The 18,524-nt window shown below is 42.1% G+C and overlaps 1 protein-coding gene across 1 annotated transcript in view; it reads right to left on the minus strand.

Annotated features, from left to right (window-relative positions):
* Nucleotides 1-16,871: 16,871 nt before the first annotated feature.
* Nucleotides 16,872-18,524, minus strand: part of LOC140369345 (choline O-acetyltransferase-like) — a 34,616-nt gene continuing 32,963 nt past the window's right edge. The window contains exon 14 of the mRNA XM_072456645.1: nt 16,872-17,246. Coding sequence (XP_072312746.1) covers nt 17,007-17,246 — 240 coding nt within the window. The 3' untranslated portion in view covers nt 16,872-17,006. The remainder of the gene's footprint in view (nt 17,247-18,524) is intronic.

Below are 18,524 nucleotides of genomic sequence, written 5' to 3' on the forward strand. Positions count from 1 at the left end.
ACTCTTGAGGGATGGAAGCGATGACGGAACGTAATGGTGGAATTGATATCCATAAAGGTGTCGGCATTTTGAACAATTATTACATCTTTCGTCGCGTTAGGCTTTAAAGACGGAGTAAGGAAATCAAACTGACATCGAAGAGACGGAGAGACGAATCGTTGCCGCTCGAGATGAAGTGTCCTTTATCTCCTACGTGCTGTTTCCAAAGAAAAAAAGCTCTGCAGTCGTCGCAATAACCGGGAAAATGTTTTTAATTTATAGTTTGACGTCTAAAGTTAATTCAAGCAAAAAATCTGTTGTGCTGCCCGTAATTCTGCTCTTTTTCATTTATTTGTATTTTTTTTTCTCAACATTTTCAAAGCAAACATAAATAAATAATAAAAACACAGAACACGACTAGAGAGCGACAGACGAACAACGAAAGAACACAAGTAGCACGAAGCATTTATGGAAACAAAATCACGATCCATTATGATTTGAAAGCCATCAGTGTGATGGCTTTTCTCTGCTGCCATAAGTATATTCCAAAAGTATCCATTTATTGTGTCCATGGCAGGAGTTCTAAGGCCCAAATACATAGCTCTGAAATCATATATACAACATTTACACAGATGTAGAGACAGAATCAGTTCCAATTGTTCAACTTCCCAACATTTCGATTGCAAATGGGAGTGTGGGGCTCCTTCACCATGACAACAGTCCAGTCTTACCCTGAACACTGGTTAGAAAAGCCCCTCCTCCCCCCACCACAGACACATGGGCAGCTCACATGACACGAGATGAGATGAGAGAACCTTTATTTGTCCCACAAAGGGAAATCTCCACATTCCATGGTGACCAACCCGACATGAAACGCCAAAGAGCCTAAAGCGAGTATTAACGCGCGGATATTCAGCTTAATTTCCCAGAAGGCCAGATTTCTTTTGCCCTGTGACAATAAACTGAGTTCATTCTGTGAAATAACTGCTGATAAATACATTTACATTCGAGAAATAACCTTGCTTTTCAAAATGGCCCATCCAGAATGAAACTAGGATTAGACCAGGACTAAACCAGGACTAAACCAGGTCTGAACCAGGTCTGAACCAGGACTGAACCAGAACTAAACCAGAACTAAACCAGGACTAAACCAGAACTAAACCAGAACTAAACCAGAACTAAACCAGGACTAAACCAGGACTAAACCAGAACTAAACCAGAACCAGGTTTGAACAAGACTGACCAGTAACCAGATCAGTTTATCAAATTCAAAGTCAAATTATAAACCTAAAAAACTGATAATCTGTCATAACATTTTTATAGTTTTTAGCAAAATTCAAAATATATTTACCTTTAGCATTTTAGTTCGTCTGACCTGTAGGGGGCGCTTCAAATCGGTTGGAGGGCCTCATTTGGCTTCCGGGCAAAGTGCCATTTCCAACGTAGATCATTTCTGTTAATACCAATTCTATGACGCCTTGGAGATAAAATAACACCTATTAATATTTTATAAAAACATTTTAATACATTTCTCCGGGTTTTCCCCGACAAACCCATCGTTATTATCAATATTAACGAGAAAAAGGTCATGAGTTCAACTGTGTGTTTGACCCCAAAGTCTATACCGTCACTAAATGTGATGTAACTGCAGCATTCCTCTTGTTTATCTGGTTTTCTAAAACTGTTAATCATAGTTTTCAATCTATTAGACTGTGGCAGCTTTTTCACCTTGTACTTTTGTGTTTTAAAGGAGAAAAAAGTCATTAATCACATCTTTTCTACAGTTGCAGCTTCTTCAAATCAAGAATATCCTTTATTTACATCACACAACATTAAGTCTTATTTTTCTCTCGCCGACGACGCAATTATTTCCATTCTGAAGTTTCCCTGTCACACTCTTGTTTTGACGCGTTCTAATTGGACGACACCGACGGCAAAACAACCGTTCCCGGACTTTTTCCCTAATTCCTATATTTATTTATTTTTCTCGACCCCGTCACAATAATCCATTCTCTCTGTCCACATGAAAACACGTCCGCGGCGGCGTCGTGCCGGTCATTTCTGAAATAGTTTCGGGATCAATAACCAATTTGGAAGACGACCCAAGAGTGGTAGGAACGAAGTCGGGGGAGGCGGCCGCGGCGCGTCTCGCAAATGATGAATGTTTTTTTCGAAAGCGTCGCGGCGAGCGGGAGACGCGCTAACGGGGCTAATGCCGGCGGTTTGGCTAAAACGATGACGGGGAGGAGAGAGTGACGGCGAGAGGCGGGAGGAATCTGAAGGGCGAGATTAGGTGTCGGCGACGGTGTCCGGAGGTGAGGTGGTTATCGCACGTGTAACGAGCGCCATTAATCTTTGTGGAGCTGGAAAACGACGCGGCGCGGCGGGTGCGTTTCCCCCCCGAGCCCGAAAGTCTGCGCTCGAGTCCTGTTCTGGCACGCCAGGCCACGCCTCAGGGTTCTATCACCGCTTAAGGCGAGAAGTAGTTTCTCTTGAAGTGTTCGACAACCGTAAATAATCTGACATAAAAGGAGGAGCTTCAGGAGCCCTTGAAGTTGCACTATCGCTTTGACCGTCGTTCGTCGTTTTGCCTCCCAAAGTGGCTTTAGCTGATGACGAGCTCCGCAGCACAGCCAGACGATTGGACAAACGCTGACTTGATCTTGAGACGAACCGCTGTGTTTCCAACAGTTTCCTGCACTCGCTTTGTCAAGACCCAAAATATAACCTTCACAGTGCATAAAGTGTGTAACAGTTGTGTGAAACGCTGACTGTAGCTAGATTACTGTTACTAACAAAATACTTTAGTTACTTACAACCTCAACAGCAAAGCTTAGGAAGAGAAAGAACCTTTTCCTGCAAAGATAAGAAGCACTTGGAACGTGCTCGAAGTGAAAAGCTCACGTCACGTTACTCGGGTCAGAACCAGAAGCATCCTTGACCTTTTCTGTTGTTGATGATGTCATTTGTTGCTTACCTTTGCTTAAATGTCATAATGAATTAATGAAACACAAAAGCGTATTTTGCTCAGTTTAGTAACCCCAAAGTATTGTAACTCTTAATTACTTTCTTGAGGCAGTAGTTAAGTAGTATATTTTATTACATTTTTTAAAGCAACTGGTGATGTGTAACTAACTGTGTATAATGTCAAAATACATGACGTTAAAACACAGTGTGGAGCATGTAAATGTTCCGCCTCCTGCTTGTTTCCATGGAAATCCTATTGCTTTGCCTGGATTGAAATGTTCCACAGAATGGCATTAGCGCGTCTATCTCCATGGAGACGAGAAGCGGACAACACCAGGCCAAGTACCAGTGAGAATGCAACTGAATAAATACACAACTGATGAGTGTGGGTTACATTTTTGCATCTTCAAATGGAGAAATAAAATCATAATTTCAGTGTCGTTTGTGTCTGAGACCTGTTCTGGCCGAGCGAGCGGCGCTGTGAGTCGGATCTGTGAGTCGGCGCTCGCGCTCTAGTCTGGACTTCTCCTCGCTCAAACACAAACCGGAGCGACAGGAGATGTAAACGCTCACATCGGACTAACGAGGGCGAGCTTCCTGTTCCCTCCTCGCCGCGCGGCCCCTCACACTCGTCCTGGTTTGAGCCCGGTCTTAGTCTGGTCCTGGTCTTAGTCTGGTCCTTCTCTGGTCCTGGTCTTAGTCTGGTCCTTCTCTGGTCCTGGTCCGGTCTTAGTCTGGTTCTTCTCTGGTCCTGGTCTTAGTCTGGTCCTTCTCTGGTCCTGGTCCGGTCTTAGTCTGGTCCTTCTCTGGTCCTGTCCGTATATCTGAACAAATGCTCGAGAGACACTACGGAACATTCTTGCCGCGGATCCAGAGAATTCCACCGACATAAACGGCGTAAAACTGTCAGAGAAACACCGCTTTACCCTCGACATCTTTGCGCGAGCGTCATTTCTCCGTGTTTTTTATTTTTTTGGTTGAACCTGATTGGATAGGAGCAGACAGGACTTCACATGTAGATGGAGCGGAGCGATTAGCCTAGCCTAGCGCTGTCCCTGTCCGTTTGATGAAGAGCGGAGATGCGCGCGTGGCCCTGAGCTAACGCCGCTGACGGATTCGCTTTCAACCAGTTTGACGCGACGCGAAAATAAACCGGCGGCAAATGAAGGAGACGCTGTCGGAAATGGATATGAAGAAATGGGCTCCCGAGGTCTGAACGGAGCGGCGGCGGCTGCAGCGGGGGCTTTGATCTTTTTCACGTACTATGCAGGATTTTAGCATCGTCTGCGATTTTACAGACGTGACACAAAGTTTGCAGACCACAAACACAAACCGCTTTTCCATATTCGAAACGTGTGTCAGTTAAACCTGTTTATTAAGGACACAGTAGAACACGATTCACCTTATCCCCACTTTACTTTGAGCAACAAGTCAACAATGCAACCGTTTGTTGTTTTGGCGCCCTGAAAATCACTTTGTCTGTGGAGAACGTGTGTGAGCGTGAGCGTTGTGTGATCTTTATGGTTGTGGCGCGTAGAGTCACTTTTGGAGGCGCTCTCCGTTTATTCTGGTAGAAGAAGAAGAAGAAGAAGAAGAAGAAGAAGAAGAAGAAGAAGAAGAAGAAGAAGAAGAAGAAGAAGAAGAAGAAGAAGAAGAAGAAGAAGAAGAAGAAGAAGAAGAAGAAGAAGAAGAAGAAGAAGAAGAAGAAGAAGAAGAAGAAGAAGAAGAAGAAGAAGAAGAAGAAGAAGAAGAAGAAGAAGAAGAAGAAGAAGAAGAAGAAGAAGAAGAAGAAGAAGAAGAAGAAGAAGAAGAAGAAGAAGAAGAAGAAGAAGAAGAAGAAGAAGAAGAAGAAGAAGAAGAAGAAGAAGAAGAAGAAGAAGAAGAAGAAGAAGAATTTTGTGTAATTATAATACAATAATATATGGACTGTTTACACTTGTTTGCTATTGAGATCCGTATGTAAGAATAATACAACCGGATAGAGGATTACACCAGACGGCAACAGAATCACACTGACCCTCACGGACATGACGAGAGACGCTACAAGTGATCACGCACGAGACTCGCTGCTCGGGCCACGCCTCCCGGAACTCGTGAAGAAGAAAATCGGGCAAAAAAGATCCTCGAGCAAGGGCTTCAGGGTCAGAATGAGACCGCTGTGTGCCGTCTGCATCGAATCGCAGACCGTTGTGTTCTCCGAAACGGCTTGCTCTGCTAGCATGCTAATGTTTGCTAGCTTTACGTCCGCTCTGGCCTCTAAACGTTGCGAAAAGCGCTTACGAACTCAAGAGGCTCGTGAGAAAAGCGAGGAATACGGTTTGAGAGTTGAAAATGTTCTGCTTAAGCCGTTTAAGACAGTAGAAAATCAGGTGCAGACTCGTTTCTACAGGACTAGCCTCTTAAACTCTTTTCTAAAAGTCTACGGGAAAAAAATGAATGAGAAATGAGCGCCCAGAACCCGCGACAGACTTGCATAACGCTCGCCACGCTTTCTGCCCCATTGTTTAGTTTCTACTGTTACGATGACACACTTTCGGCTCCTGTTCTCCAGCTGTGCCTTTAGCTCGCTCGCGTCGCAGGCGACCTGAGGTGAGCGCCAGAGGAAGTCCCCGAGGAGACGAGGAGCGAGGAGACGGGGAGTGAGGAGGCACGGAGAGGAAACAGCTGCTGAAGAAATATAATAAAACAATTTGGGAATACTTAGCGTGTTCAGTGACTGCGGAAGACCACAGAGACCGAAGAGCGATAAAAGAACAGATGGGGGGAACGGAGCTGTGTCCAAAGTGTAGGAACATCGCATTATTTATCTGTTTACGGCCCATATTCTACTGAGATTAAGTTTCCGATTGAGATGGAATGAGATGAGGACCAGTGAATCTATGAGCGGAAGGGTGCTGAAGTTAGAGGAGGACACGGGAGGCCTAGAGGAAGACCAAAGAGAACGACATTTATGTAGAGAAATGGTGGTCTGCGTCCGAACAGCTTCCCCAGCCCCTGATCCCTCGTTCGCTACACAGTCCTGCACTATTCAGCGAACTTTGTAGTGCGATTCAGACTCGGGTCACTACTCAAAAGTATTTCTGTAAAAGATAGTGGTCAAATCCGTCCGACCCGCTCATATTTATGGACTAACAATCACCGCATAAGTCGTGGATCTCGCATCAAACCACAAACCGACTGGATCGCTCAATTCTTTGCCTGTGACGGTGCGCTTAAGCTAAGGTAAGCGGCTAACGCTAGCAACTCCGCGACGTGACGATTTATTTAAGTGTTTTGTTTGCTTTCTTGACTCAACAGCTCTTCAGCGTCGTTCGGTCGCGTTGTGTCAAGTCAAAGACCTGATGCTGAACTTTCAGAAGCAGCCGTGTAGTGGGAAGAGCTTTTTGCGTTTTGTGGAGGGAAAAAGTTTTGTGCTTTTCTCTCTGGGGTCCGGTGCCAGCTCCATCTCCAGTTCCAGTTCCAGTTCCTTCTCCTTCTCCTGCTCCTGCTCCAGCTCCAGCTCCAGCTCCTGCTCCTACTCCAGCTCCAGCTCCTGCTCCTGCTCCAGCTCCATCTCCATCTCCAGCCCCAGCTCCAGATCCCAGCAGATTTTTTACACTTGAAACAAAAGCCTGGATACCGAAGTGTTGTAGATATAAATACTGTTATATAAAAAATAAATAATTAGTCTAATGAGCGGCCCGTAAATGAGCTGTACGTGATGTTTACCCTCTTAAAAACATGAAAAACAGAGCAAGTTCATTAAAAACTGTTTCACCGTTTGCAGCGGTCAAAAGTCACTGCTCACTTTTCTACTTTGTTACGAGCGTCCTAATTATTCACCTGATGAGTTTATAAGGGTTATAAGGGCAAAAACAACATCATCACTTAACAATCCCACAGTGTTAACCATTCCTGTGTCTGAAGTGACATGACGCACTCGCTGCCGTTGCCCTCTTGAGGACAAAAGCTGCATGCTCACTGTGGTCACAGCTGAGAAAAAACAAAGGATTCTTTCTCTTCTGTCACGTCCACAAAGACCATAAATGTGACCAGTGGACTTAGAGATCGCTCCAGACTGAGGGTGAGCTGTTTCAGGTCGTTAGCAGCTAATGCTAATGCTAGTTACATGCTATTGCCTGGCTATGCTAATTAACATTAGCCTACTTGCAGACAGTTTTAACGAGCCTCATTTCATAGTATCAGACACAAATTATATTGATTTGGAATCCTGACTCCAGGAAGTCAATTTACTGCATGTCTCTCCCTTCTCTCGCTCTCATTCCCCATGTCACCCTGTACTTTCCTGTCAATAAAGTCTAAGGGCAAAAAAAAATAAAGGAAATGTCCACAAAAGCCCAGAACCCTTTTCATTTTCACTTTGATGCTCTGTTTTTCATGACTATCTGTTTGGAAACGACTTGTGTTTGTAGAATATGCTGTAGTTATGAAGTGCATTGAATGGAACTGTGGTTGTCATTACCCTCACGACGCCACATCACGGACCCTCCGTGAACAAGCCCCGCACTAACGAGGCTAACGACTAAAGTGGCAGTAGATTAACGCTCTGCAGAGACGAGGATAGTACAGGCAACGGAGGGGCAGACGAACAGCTGAAAGTACCGCGTGCAAAACCCATTCATCTAGACGTGTGGCAGTGTGACGACAGGTTTACTGGCACCGGCAGTGTTTGTCACGGATAAACAGCCACTCAAAAACGATAACGTCGCTTTAAATATGTTTGTCCAAAGCATTTTAGACTTAAAGATGATTTTAACGACAATTTAAAGTGATTAATTTATTATATTTACGCGGAAAACAATGACAAAAACCTCACAGAAATGTGAAGGGCAGAAGTATAGACAATAACACGCCTGCATTTCCCAGTTCAAAGATGACCTGCTGTTGGCACAAATTGGCAGTCACGTGTCCGATGGTCTGCCTCAGGATGGACTTGACGGCAATTCCATTAAGATTTTACAAATAACCCCCCTACAGGTCGGACGATTCATTGAACTAAAATTCTGTTAAGATGAATATATTTTAAATTGAGCTAAAATGTATGAAAATTCACTTCCTGTTTGTAATTGATGACATCACACTAGGAAATTACCCAGCAAACACTGGGCCAAAACTATTTTATTTGACAAATAAAAATATATGAGAGCCACTATTTTGTTGAATTCATGTTTAGAGAGTCAAAAAAGTTGTTTCTTTGTGTAAATTCTGCATAAACTTGGACTGGAATGAGTGTTCCTGGTGTGATGTCACATCCTGTCATTTCCTACAGATTTTTCAATGTTTTCTCCACAAATACCTGCTCGATTGGTGTAAAACTATCATTTATATGTACAACAGGTATAAACACACTAAATAAAGTCAAAATTAGACAATCATAAAAACCTGTCACACGGGCCCTTTAAACTTTTACTTTAAATTACTCCATACGAAGTGTATACATCGATCTCATAAATATGCAAATGTTATGCACATATCTTCATGTACATTTCCTTTATTTCCATACATTTCCCCACGTCTTTAATGTAAATGTACGGAGCAGATAAAAGCAGCGTCTCTGGTTGAGTCCCGCTGAGATTTGATGTCCCAGATCATCATGGTGATAAAAGGAAGTCTCTCGTAAACCCGTAGGGCGTTAAACATGAAACGCAATTAACGCTCGACGAAACGGGCCTGCGCGGGGAACAGCGCCCCCCGTGGAGAGGAGAGGGAACCGCAGTCGCCAGCTCCTTCAAGGCAAGTTTAGTTTTGTTACGACCGCGTGAGGGTTTGTGCCGCAGTTTGTTGGGTCGACCTCAGAGCCAATCAGGAGCCAGGTTATAGAAGGTACTCGCCCCTTAGCTGTCAATCAGACCTGTTGGCAAGATAAAAACACCAGGATGATGTAGAGCTTTTTGAATTGAACATTTAAAGTCCAGAATGACGTGTTTCACTGCAAACGTTAACTGTTCACACAAATAAAACAGAATGACTTTCTTGGTTAAATCTTGTTATATTATATTATACTTTAGGAGTGTAGAAGTGTGAATATATGTTTTATAGCTTAGCCTAGCAACATGACAAAAATGTTAAGCTCTAATTAAAACAGCTTTTTTCAATGCCATTTTTTTTTCAGAGTGACTAAAATTGGGTTATTTCATTTTAAATTTACAAAAAAGCCACACAAAAAATTAAAGCCTTCAATTTATAAGGTCATAGTCCACTAAAATGTTATGGATGGCTCCACGTGTGGTCGGAGTCGTTCAGATTTCACGTTTCCGTCTTTCAGCCTCAGGTTTTCATGTGCGAGTTTCCTGAAAGCGGATGAATGTGAAGCGTGGTTACGACATTCTTACTGTACATTAGTGACCTGGTTATGGAAGTACAGCGCGCGCTGACCTCTTGTTCCTTCACGGTTCGACTGTTTTCTCACAATTCACCTGAGACTCCTCGTTTCACAATCGAGTGGAGTTTCGACAATGCAAAGACGCGCTCCACAAAAGGAATACTAAAACATTCATTCATCTGGATATTTTAATGCTTTTTAATGTTCAGCTTATTTATCTTGCTTTTATTCACTTACACATGTTTTTAATGCGACAAAACACCTTAAATGTATTGTGAGTATGCTCGCCTCTCCACAGATCTAACCCATAGTCCCATAAGCACCTGATTGTCTCCATAGTGACAGGTGAGTTTAATGTTAAATTGCATCTGCTACTACGCCTTTTTGTTGTCAGGTGTAATTATTTGTAAAATCGTAAAATATTGCATGATTTAAATGGACTTTGACCACTGTTTGCAATCCGGTTGCTAAATAACAGTTGTGTCATATTTGCTGGCCGTGTCAAATCAGGAAGTGACATTGTAAACGTCACCCAAATTGGGGGAAAAACTGGCAAAATGTAGGTATAGTCTTAATGTGTCACTATCGAACACGCCGATCTAAATTGAAGCGAACCGGTGGAATCGTGCCTCAATACGGAGAAGATCGGTGGAAACGTGCCTCAAGAGGGACCAGACCGGTGGAAACGTGCCTCAAGATGGACCAGACCGGTGGAAACGTGCCTCAAGATGGACCAGACCTGTGGAAACGTGCCTACAGAGGATCCAGACCGGTGGAAACGTGCCTCAAGACGGACCAGACCTGTGGAAACGTGCCTCAAGATGGACCAGACCGGTGGAAACGTGCCTCAAGAGGATCCAGACCTGTGGAAATGTGCCTCAAGAGGATCCAGACCTGTGGAAACGTGCCTCAAGACGGACCAGACCGGTGGAAACGTGCCTCAAGATGGACCAGACCTGTGGAAACGTGCCTCAAGACGGACCAGACCGGTGGAAACGTGCCTCAAGAGGATCCAGACCTGTGGAAACGTGCCTCAAGACGGACCAGACCTGTGGAAACGTGCCTCAAGAGGATCCAGACCTGTGGAAACGTGCCTACAGAGGATCCAGACCGGTGGAAACGTGCCTCAAGACGGACCAGACCTGTGGAAACGTGCCTACAGAGGATCCAGACCGGTGGAAACGTGCCTCAAGACGGACCAGACCGGTGGAAACGTGCCTCAAGAGGATCCAGACCTGTGGAAACGTGCCTCAAGACGGACCAGACCTGTGGAAACGTGCCTCAAGAGGATCCAGACCTGTGGAAACGTGCCTCAAGAGGATCCAGACCAGTGGAAACGTGCTTCAAGAGGGACCAAACTCGAGCTTTTTTGCTGAAGCGCTAAACTTTCTGTCGGTCTCTGCTTCTTCGGGACATGGAAGGAGTCAAAGAGTGTCCTCCAAACTAACTTTTTTGTTTCCCCCCGGAGAGCGACATGTGCCGAGCCTAATCATATCCGGCAAATCAAAAGCCGCAGAAGCCAATGAACTTTGAAATCTCCAAAACATCTGCTTCGGGCGGGGCTCAGACTCGCTGCACATCTGGCTCTGCAACGTCCAATGAAAACACCTCCCAAAAATCCACTTATCGTCGCATCTATGTCGCCCGACCCCGGTTTTAAGCTCCATATTAAGGTTTTAAATAACGTTAACGCTAAATAATTGTTGATATAACTTTACTAACGAGCCCGCTTTGAAATCGTGGCCAGGAAACGCTCTGTTTTTTTGATCGGTCCGCAATGAACCCCGGACCAGATGGCGTTTCCTGCAAAGCGTCAACAAGTGTGCAATTAAAACCTGAATCTCTCCTCGCCTTTTTCCGGGACCAGATCTCTCCGTTCGAAACGCCAAATTAACCGCAAAAAAAGCCAAGCGGTCGCGGGCGTCGAAGGTAAAGAAGCTGAACCTGGAGGTAATTATCAGCTTTCCGCGGCGATACGACCGACAGGAAGTCCATTTTCGTGTGCGTTATTCGAGAGAGAACGGTTTGCCCAGAAGCTGCAGAGAAAATCCGCTGACGTTGGACGTTTTGGGCAGAAAATGCTGAGGAAGTAGATTTATTAATAAAGTGGCAAAGGACACAGACGCACTCTTAAATTAGGTCCAAGACTTCCGGCAGAAATTAAGAGCTTCACGGATAAATATTTAGATTCAAGAGGAAACGACGGCCAAGTGTTTTTCTCGTTTCAGTCGCGTGTTCGTGTTTTTTCACCTTAAATGAACGCTCTGGCTGCATTCTGTTTAATGTCGTAAAATAGCGTAAATAGTGTCAAAGAGTTAAAAGAATAGTACACTCAAATAGGACATTCAAGTGCAGAAATTTGTCTAAAAAAATCAATTACAAAACTCACATTGGTCGACGCTTCTTACAAACGCGACACTTTTATTTAGTGTGAATAACTTCAAGAAGCTTTAAGTCGTCGCACATACTTTATCAAGGCTAATTCATAAAGTTAAATCTGTTTTGTCGCAGTACAGATATTGTAAAAGCATCTAATAGTGTCAAAATGAGAGTGCGGCGTTAGCATGCTAATGTTTGCTAGCATTACCAGTTCTGTGTTTCCACGTTCAGTGTCTGGACGCATTTTCATAACTAAACCGAATCATACTTTATAACCACGAGGCCGATCTGAGCCATTCACAACATGACGTTTAGTTTAGAGATGTGGCTAAAGCTAGCTAGCTACAGAGTAAACGGGAACAGCTTTGGCCTCATTTATTCCAAAGTTTCTGCGTTGCGTTTTAGCCTCTGTTTATGTAACGCGCCGGGATAACGTTCGAGACAAAACGAGCACTGCACGTCGATAATCGGGAAACGGCGGACGCTAATGTGAGCTAGCTTTCTTTTGCTAACCGCGTGGGTTCGTCATGTAAGCTAGCGTCGCGTTTTAGCCTCTCTTTATGTAACGCACCGGGATAACGTTCCGAGACAAAACGAGCGTCGATAAACGGGATACGGCGGACGCAAACAGGAGTTAGCTTTGTTTTGCTAGCCGTGTGGGTTCGACATGTAAGCTAGCGTCAAAGGGAAACTTGTTCATCGCAAGATCACGTCAGCGTTTGGTGAGTAATAATTATTATTTTGTGTTTCCTGTGTATCTGAATGTCATATTTACACAAAAAACAACACACAGTTTGTTTGATACGCAGTTTATTTTATTTCGACAGTAACGTTGAGGACATTTCGCTCACTTTTATGGCACATTTATGGCACAGCTAACCGCCCGTAGACATGCACGACATTGGAATAACATTGAGGAATAAGTCTCACAGATAAAGCACATGACATTAAATACACTTTATTTTACGTTGTACAGTACAGTAATTACTTCAAACAATAGGCTATGATATCGATAACGAGTACAATTAATAGCTTTTTTTTCTGTTTTAAAGCGAGAATTTAATCCCGTCTCCGCGGATTTACGGCTCGGAGCGGCGACAATGGACGCACAAAACTAAAGGACAATTGGGTACAAGTTTAGATAAATGGTTTAGATTGGTTTCCGTGGAGTAATGGTCGGATTATAGGCTCATTTTTTAAACTCTACGTGACTTTGTAAAGGCAAAATGAGCTCTATTTTGACACCAAACAACACATTTTTCCATATTTCTCACTAAAACGTACAATATTAACATGACATTTTTCACACACAAGACATTTTTTGCATACATTTCATAAACATTGGGTACAATACACACAGTTTTACTACATTATTTTACATTAAGGCGTCGATATAGTAAATATAAGTATTGATTCTAAAGGATTCTTGATATTTTTCCATTGAGACATTTAAAAATAGCAATAGTTCATGTGAAAAGTGAGAATTTTATAGTAGAAATTGCTGTTTAACCCGTTTAATTACTGGACCCATTCACATGAAACGAAGACTGGCACAAAGTTCAACGTCACAAATAAAGAAAAGCAAAATGATTTTCTGATTTTGTTTCACGTACAAATTGTATGTACGTCATTCTTTTTACGCAACAGACGTAAACACTCAACACAAACATCTCAAAACACACATGCGTTTTAGACATTTTCTGACAACACGACACGGAAAAGGGAATTATCGTGCATCGATGCCATTTATTGCACTTTATCCAGCGAGTTTTCCAAATGTGCGACTGTAGCTGTGAGGCCAGAGCGCTAACGGAACACCTCATTAACAGCCTGACACCCGACCTCCTAATTAGTGTGAGTTTAGTTGAGTTTATTGGCCTTTTGCAGGAAACGAACGCGTCGGAAAGCTCAAAGTGCAGAGCAAGAACATCCAAAACGGCAACAGCAACAAACAATGGACATAAAGCAGGTTAAGAAACGCTAAAAAGTCTGAAAGTAAGCAAGTTAAAAAAGATCAATTTAATATGATAAACGTTTGAATTAAGCAGTTATAAGTTTGAACATACTTGAAGTTTGGGTACCTGACTCTTTTTTTTTAAAGTAAATACCATATTTTCCGGAGTATAAGTCGCACCAGCCAAAAAATGCATAATAGAGAAGAAAGAAAACATATATAAGTGACACTGGAGTATGAAATGCGGTTGCAAGTGTGAAAATAACAAATAATATCACGTATAAGTCGCTCCGGAGTATAAGTATATAAGTATAAGTCGCACCCTGGGCCAAAACAATGAAAAAAGGTGCGACTTATAGTCCACAAAATACGGTAAGTCAGTTTTGTGTTTTCCCTTTAAGAGAATATTGTGCTGTATTGTTTTGGGACAACATTGGACTGCTGTGCGCTGTCTGCGGCAAATGACTGGGAAATAAGAGCTGAAAGCAGCGCTCTGATTGGGCGCGCTCGGGTGGTCCGCCCCAGTTTCACTTTGTTGATTTTAAAGGGTTTTAAAGCCGTACACGCGTCTGAAAACAAACGCCTATGAATATTAACGATATTTGTGAGAGGGAATCGAGAGGGAATGAGTGAATGTGAAAATCAGATACAACAGCTTTAATTAATTAATTGATTTTTTATGCTTTAATAGGTCTAATTAAGGAAGAGTTATGATAAAGTTGCACCAAATTAAAATCCTCAAACTTAAAATCTTTTTGCACAATTTTGTATTTATTAATGTGTGTAATATACATATTTTTGTCGTGAAATTGTTTTTGTGTCTCGCTGAATCGTCGCATTAAAAGCATCAGTGCACGACAATATATTCCACGGATCAAACACGTTTCCACATCGTCACAGCGATTTTAACGACAACAAACAAACAACATTTGCCGTAAAATTCGCTTTTCTCCAATGATTTACAACATTTATTGGACCAAACTTCATGCGTGACAACATTATGCATAATCACATCAAAACAACTCATGCATTTGGCACATTGCACTTTGACCCTCACTGCAACAGCTATAATTATCACAATATATAACTTTATTTCATGTGTTTTTATACATTTTCTACATTTAAAAGTGCAAATAAGAAGCACCGTTTGGCACCGACACAGTGTTTTGCCTCAGCTAAAGTTGTGTTTAATATCTATTGCTCAATTAATGATAAAAACATTGTGACTGAAACCACCTTTTCACCTTCAAAACACATTACAATAAATACAAATAAATTAAAGTGCATTTTCAGTATTTAAGTAAATGATAGTAATTTTATGTACAAAAAAAATTGCATCTTTGGCAAAAGAGATTGAGCAAATTAACAAAAATATATATGCAATAAAATATTTAACACTACTCATATAATGTATAACTTTTATTTTATATTGTTTATAAATAGATCCGATGCACAATATTGATCTAGTTTCTCAGTGCTTGAATTAATTTATATGTATCTTAATTTGATCAGATTTTTACAATTCATTTGCCAATGGAACAATTTTTTTATTTTTTTATTTTTTCAAGTCCAGTGGCAAATTTTTGCGAATTTGAAGTGAAAAAATGCTTGTGTTTTTCTTATTTTAAGTAAAACAATTACATTTTATGCTTGTTCCGTTGGCATTTTAACGTTGGCATTTTAAAGATAAACACTACTTAATTCAAGCACTTCACTTAATGTTGCAAAATTAAGTAAAGTTTTTGAAAATTGCAATTTTTTCCCACTGAATAAATCTATATGAAAATAATTTTGCAGAAAATATAAATGGTGAAAATACAATAAAGTTGCATGATATTTTGGACTTTTTCAATAAGTAATCTGTACATATCTATTTATTATGACATCATTTATGCTATATTGATTGTTCGCTAAACTCTAAAATTAGATCTAAAAATATTTGCAGTCGGAATTTTAAAGCAGCTGCATAATATTGTAAATATATGTTGACATCTCGACTCTTTTAGTGGCATAGAAGTGCATTAATAACATAAACATAATGATATTTCACTGTGTAACATTTGAATAATATTCTTATTTATATATATATATATATATATATATATATATATATATATATATATATATATATATATATATCTTCTATATTAAATGCATGGCTTTGGCTCCTAAGGCAAACGCACACTTCTGTTTTAGAAATATTTGGTCACTGGTCAAGTCAAGTTCATAAAATGTTTCACTGTAATTTTTTTCCTGCACTAAATACACAAATACATTAAATACATTAAACACAATAAATAGATAAAATAAAATAAATAAAACAAAATTTGATGAATTAAAATAAATAACCCTAACCCTAAAATGTTTCACTATAGTTTATTTTTCTCTGCAATAAATAGCTACACAAATAAATACAATAAATTAAAATATATAAAATCTGGACAGTCTTGTTGCTTTTGTCATGGCTTAATAGAGTAAGAACCTGAATAACCAGTGACCAAACATTGTCTTTACATTTGCACTAAAACATTGTTCTCATATTCTCATCATCACATTAAGGCTTTGAAACACCACGAGTTCAGAGGCTTTTCTAACCTAAAGATTCACATACACAGACGAGCCAAAACATTACAACCATAACTATAAACCAGGCCTAACCAGGACTAAACCAGGACTAAACCAGGACTAAAACAGGACTAAACCAGGACCAAACCAGGACTAAACCAGGCCTAAACCTGGACTAAACCAGGACCAAACCAGGACTAAACCAGGCCTAAACCTGGACTAAACCAGGACTAAACCAGGACTAAACCAGGGCTAAACCAGGGCTAAACCAGGACTAAACCAGGGCTAAACCAGGGCTAAACCAGGGCCAAACCAGGACTAAACCAGGACTAAACCAGGACTAAACCAGGGCTAAACCAGGGCTAAACCAGGACTAAACCAGGACAAAACCAGGGCTAAACCAGGACTAAACCAGGGCTAAACCAGGGCTAAACCAGGGCTAAACCAGGGCTAAACCAGGACTAAACCAGGACTAAACCAAGTTATTTTAACTTATGTCCTGGGTCATTTTTCCAACTCTCAACTGCAGGTAAATTGGCTTGAAGTAAGAAAAATATATTGAAACCTTTAAAAAAAAAATAATAATAATAATTTCACTAAAACTTTAATCTGACGAACGTGGTGAAGGATTATGAACCGCAACTTCTCGGTCTGAGGGCAAACACTGCACCACTCAATCTCCCTCTAAAATCTCTCTGAATTTAAGTTGTTTGAACTTCTTCTTGAACATCATGAACATCAAGGACAAAATTCAGACTTTTCACTAAAACCAACCACAAAAAAATAAATAAAGCTGATAATATTTTGGCTCTGAATGTACATCGTCCGGGCGTTTATGGCTTACTTCCCCGCGCTATGGGCCGGGCTCGGGCTGGGTTTGTTGCTCCGGATGCACAGCTCCCTGATCTGCGAGAGCGCCTCCTGCAGGGCGTTGGAGAACACGGCGGAGGACGTCTCGGTGCTCTCTCTGAAGCTGGACACGCAGAACACCACGTGGTCCGCTTGGGGATTGTAGCAGGCGCCATATCCGTTCGGAACGACTGGACCGTAGCAGCAGAACATCTCCACTGTGGTGGGCACCTGCGAGCGGAACGAGATGTCAGACGCACGTTCACGCCAAGGTTACGTCTGCGCTGATGAAAACTGATAAGAGTAATAATGAGCTCTCCAGGGGAATCAGCGTTTCAGCTTCTGACGCTAAACTCTGGAGAGGTGAGACGGGCTCAAAGCTGCTTTGTTTGGTTTTGATTTATCCAACACAACATTCTCAATAGATGTTACTAAACTGGAAAACTAAGTAGTATTTATCTTGATTTGAGTATATTTTGACTTTCTTAAAATAGGAAATAGTTTTATGCTTGTTCCATTGGCAATCATACTTTCATGTAGTCCAGATATACCCTAAACCAGAGAAATACTACTTATTTCCAGTACTTTTTAACTTATCTTATTTTAGACGGGCATTTTCCCAGCATGGACCTCATCGGCTTCATAAAATGGGTATGAGCAGGAAAAAAAGTTAAAATGCCAAAGGTTTGATACATGCTTTATCTATAACCAGAGAGTAACCCCAGAGTAACCCCAGAGTAACCCCAGAGTGACCCCAGAGTAACCCCAGAGTAACCCCAGAGTGACCCCAGAGTGACCCCAGAATAACCCCAGAGTAACCCCAGAGTAACCCCAGAATAACCCCAGAGTAACCCCAGAGTAACCTCAGAGTGACCCCAGAGTAACCCCAGAGTGACCCCAGAGTGACCCCAGAATAACCCCAGAATAACCCCAGAGTAACCCCAGAGTAACCCCAGAGTGACCCCAGAGTAACCCCAGAGTAACCCCAGAGTAACCCCAGAATAACCCCAGAGTAACCCCAGAGTAACCTCAGAGTGACCCCAGAGTAACCCCAGAGTAACCCCAGAGTAACCCCAGAATAACCCCAGAGTAACCCCAGAGTAACCTCAGAGTGACCCCAGAGTAACCCCAGAGTGACCCCAGAGTGACCCCAGAATAACCCCAGAATAACCCCAGAGTAACCCCAGAGTAACCCCAGAGTGACCCCAGAGTAACCCCAGAATAACCCCAGAATAACCCCAGAGTAACCCCAGAGTAACCCCAGAATAACCCCAGAGTAACCCCAGAGTGACCCCAGAGTGACCCCAGAGTAACCCCAGAGTGACCCCAGAGTGACCCCAGAATAACCCCAGAATAACCCCAGAGTAACCCCAGAGTAACCCCAGAGTGACCCCAGAGTAACCCCAGAGTGACCCCAGAGTGACCCCAGAATAACCCCAGAATAACCCCAGAGTAACCCCAGAGTAACCCCAGAGTGACCCCAGAGTGACCCCAGAGTAACCCCAGAGT

This window comes from Eucyclogobius newberryi, unplaced genomic scaffold, assembly GCF_026437365.1.
Source record: "Eucyclogobius newberryi isolate DKJ021-1_F unplaced genomic scaffold, fEucNew1.0.hap1 SCAF_20, whole genome shotgun sequence".
NCBI classification, from domain to species: Eukaryota; Metazoa; Chordata; class Actinopteri; order Gobiiformes; family Gobiidae; genus Eucyclogobius; species Eucyclogobius newberryi.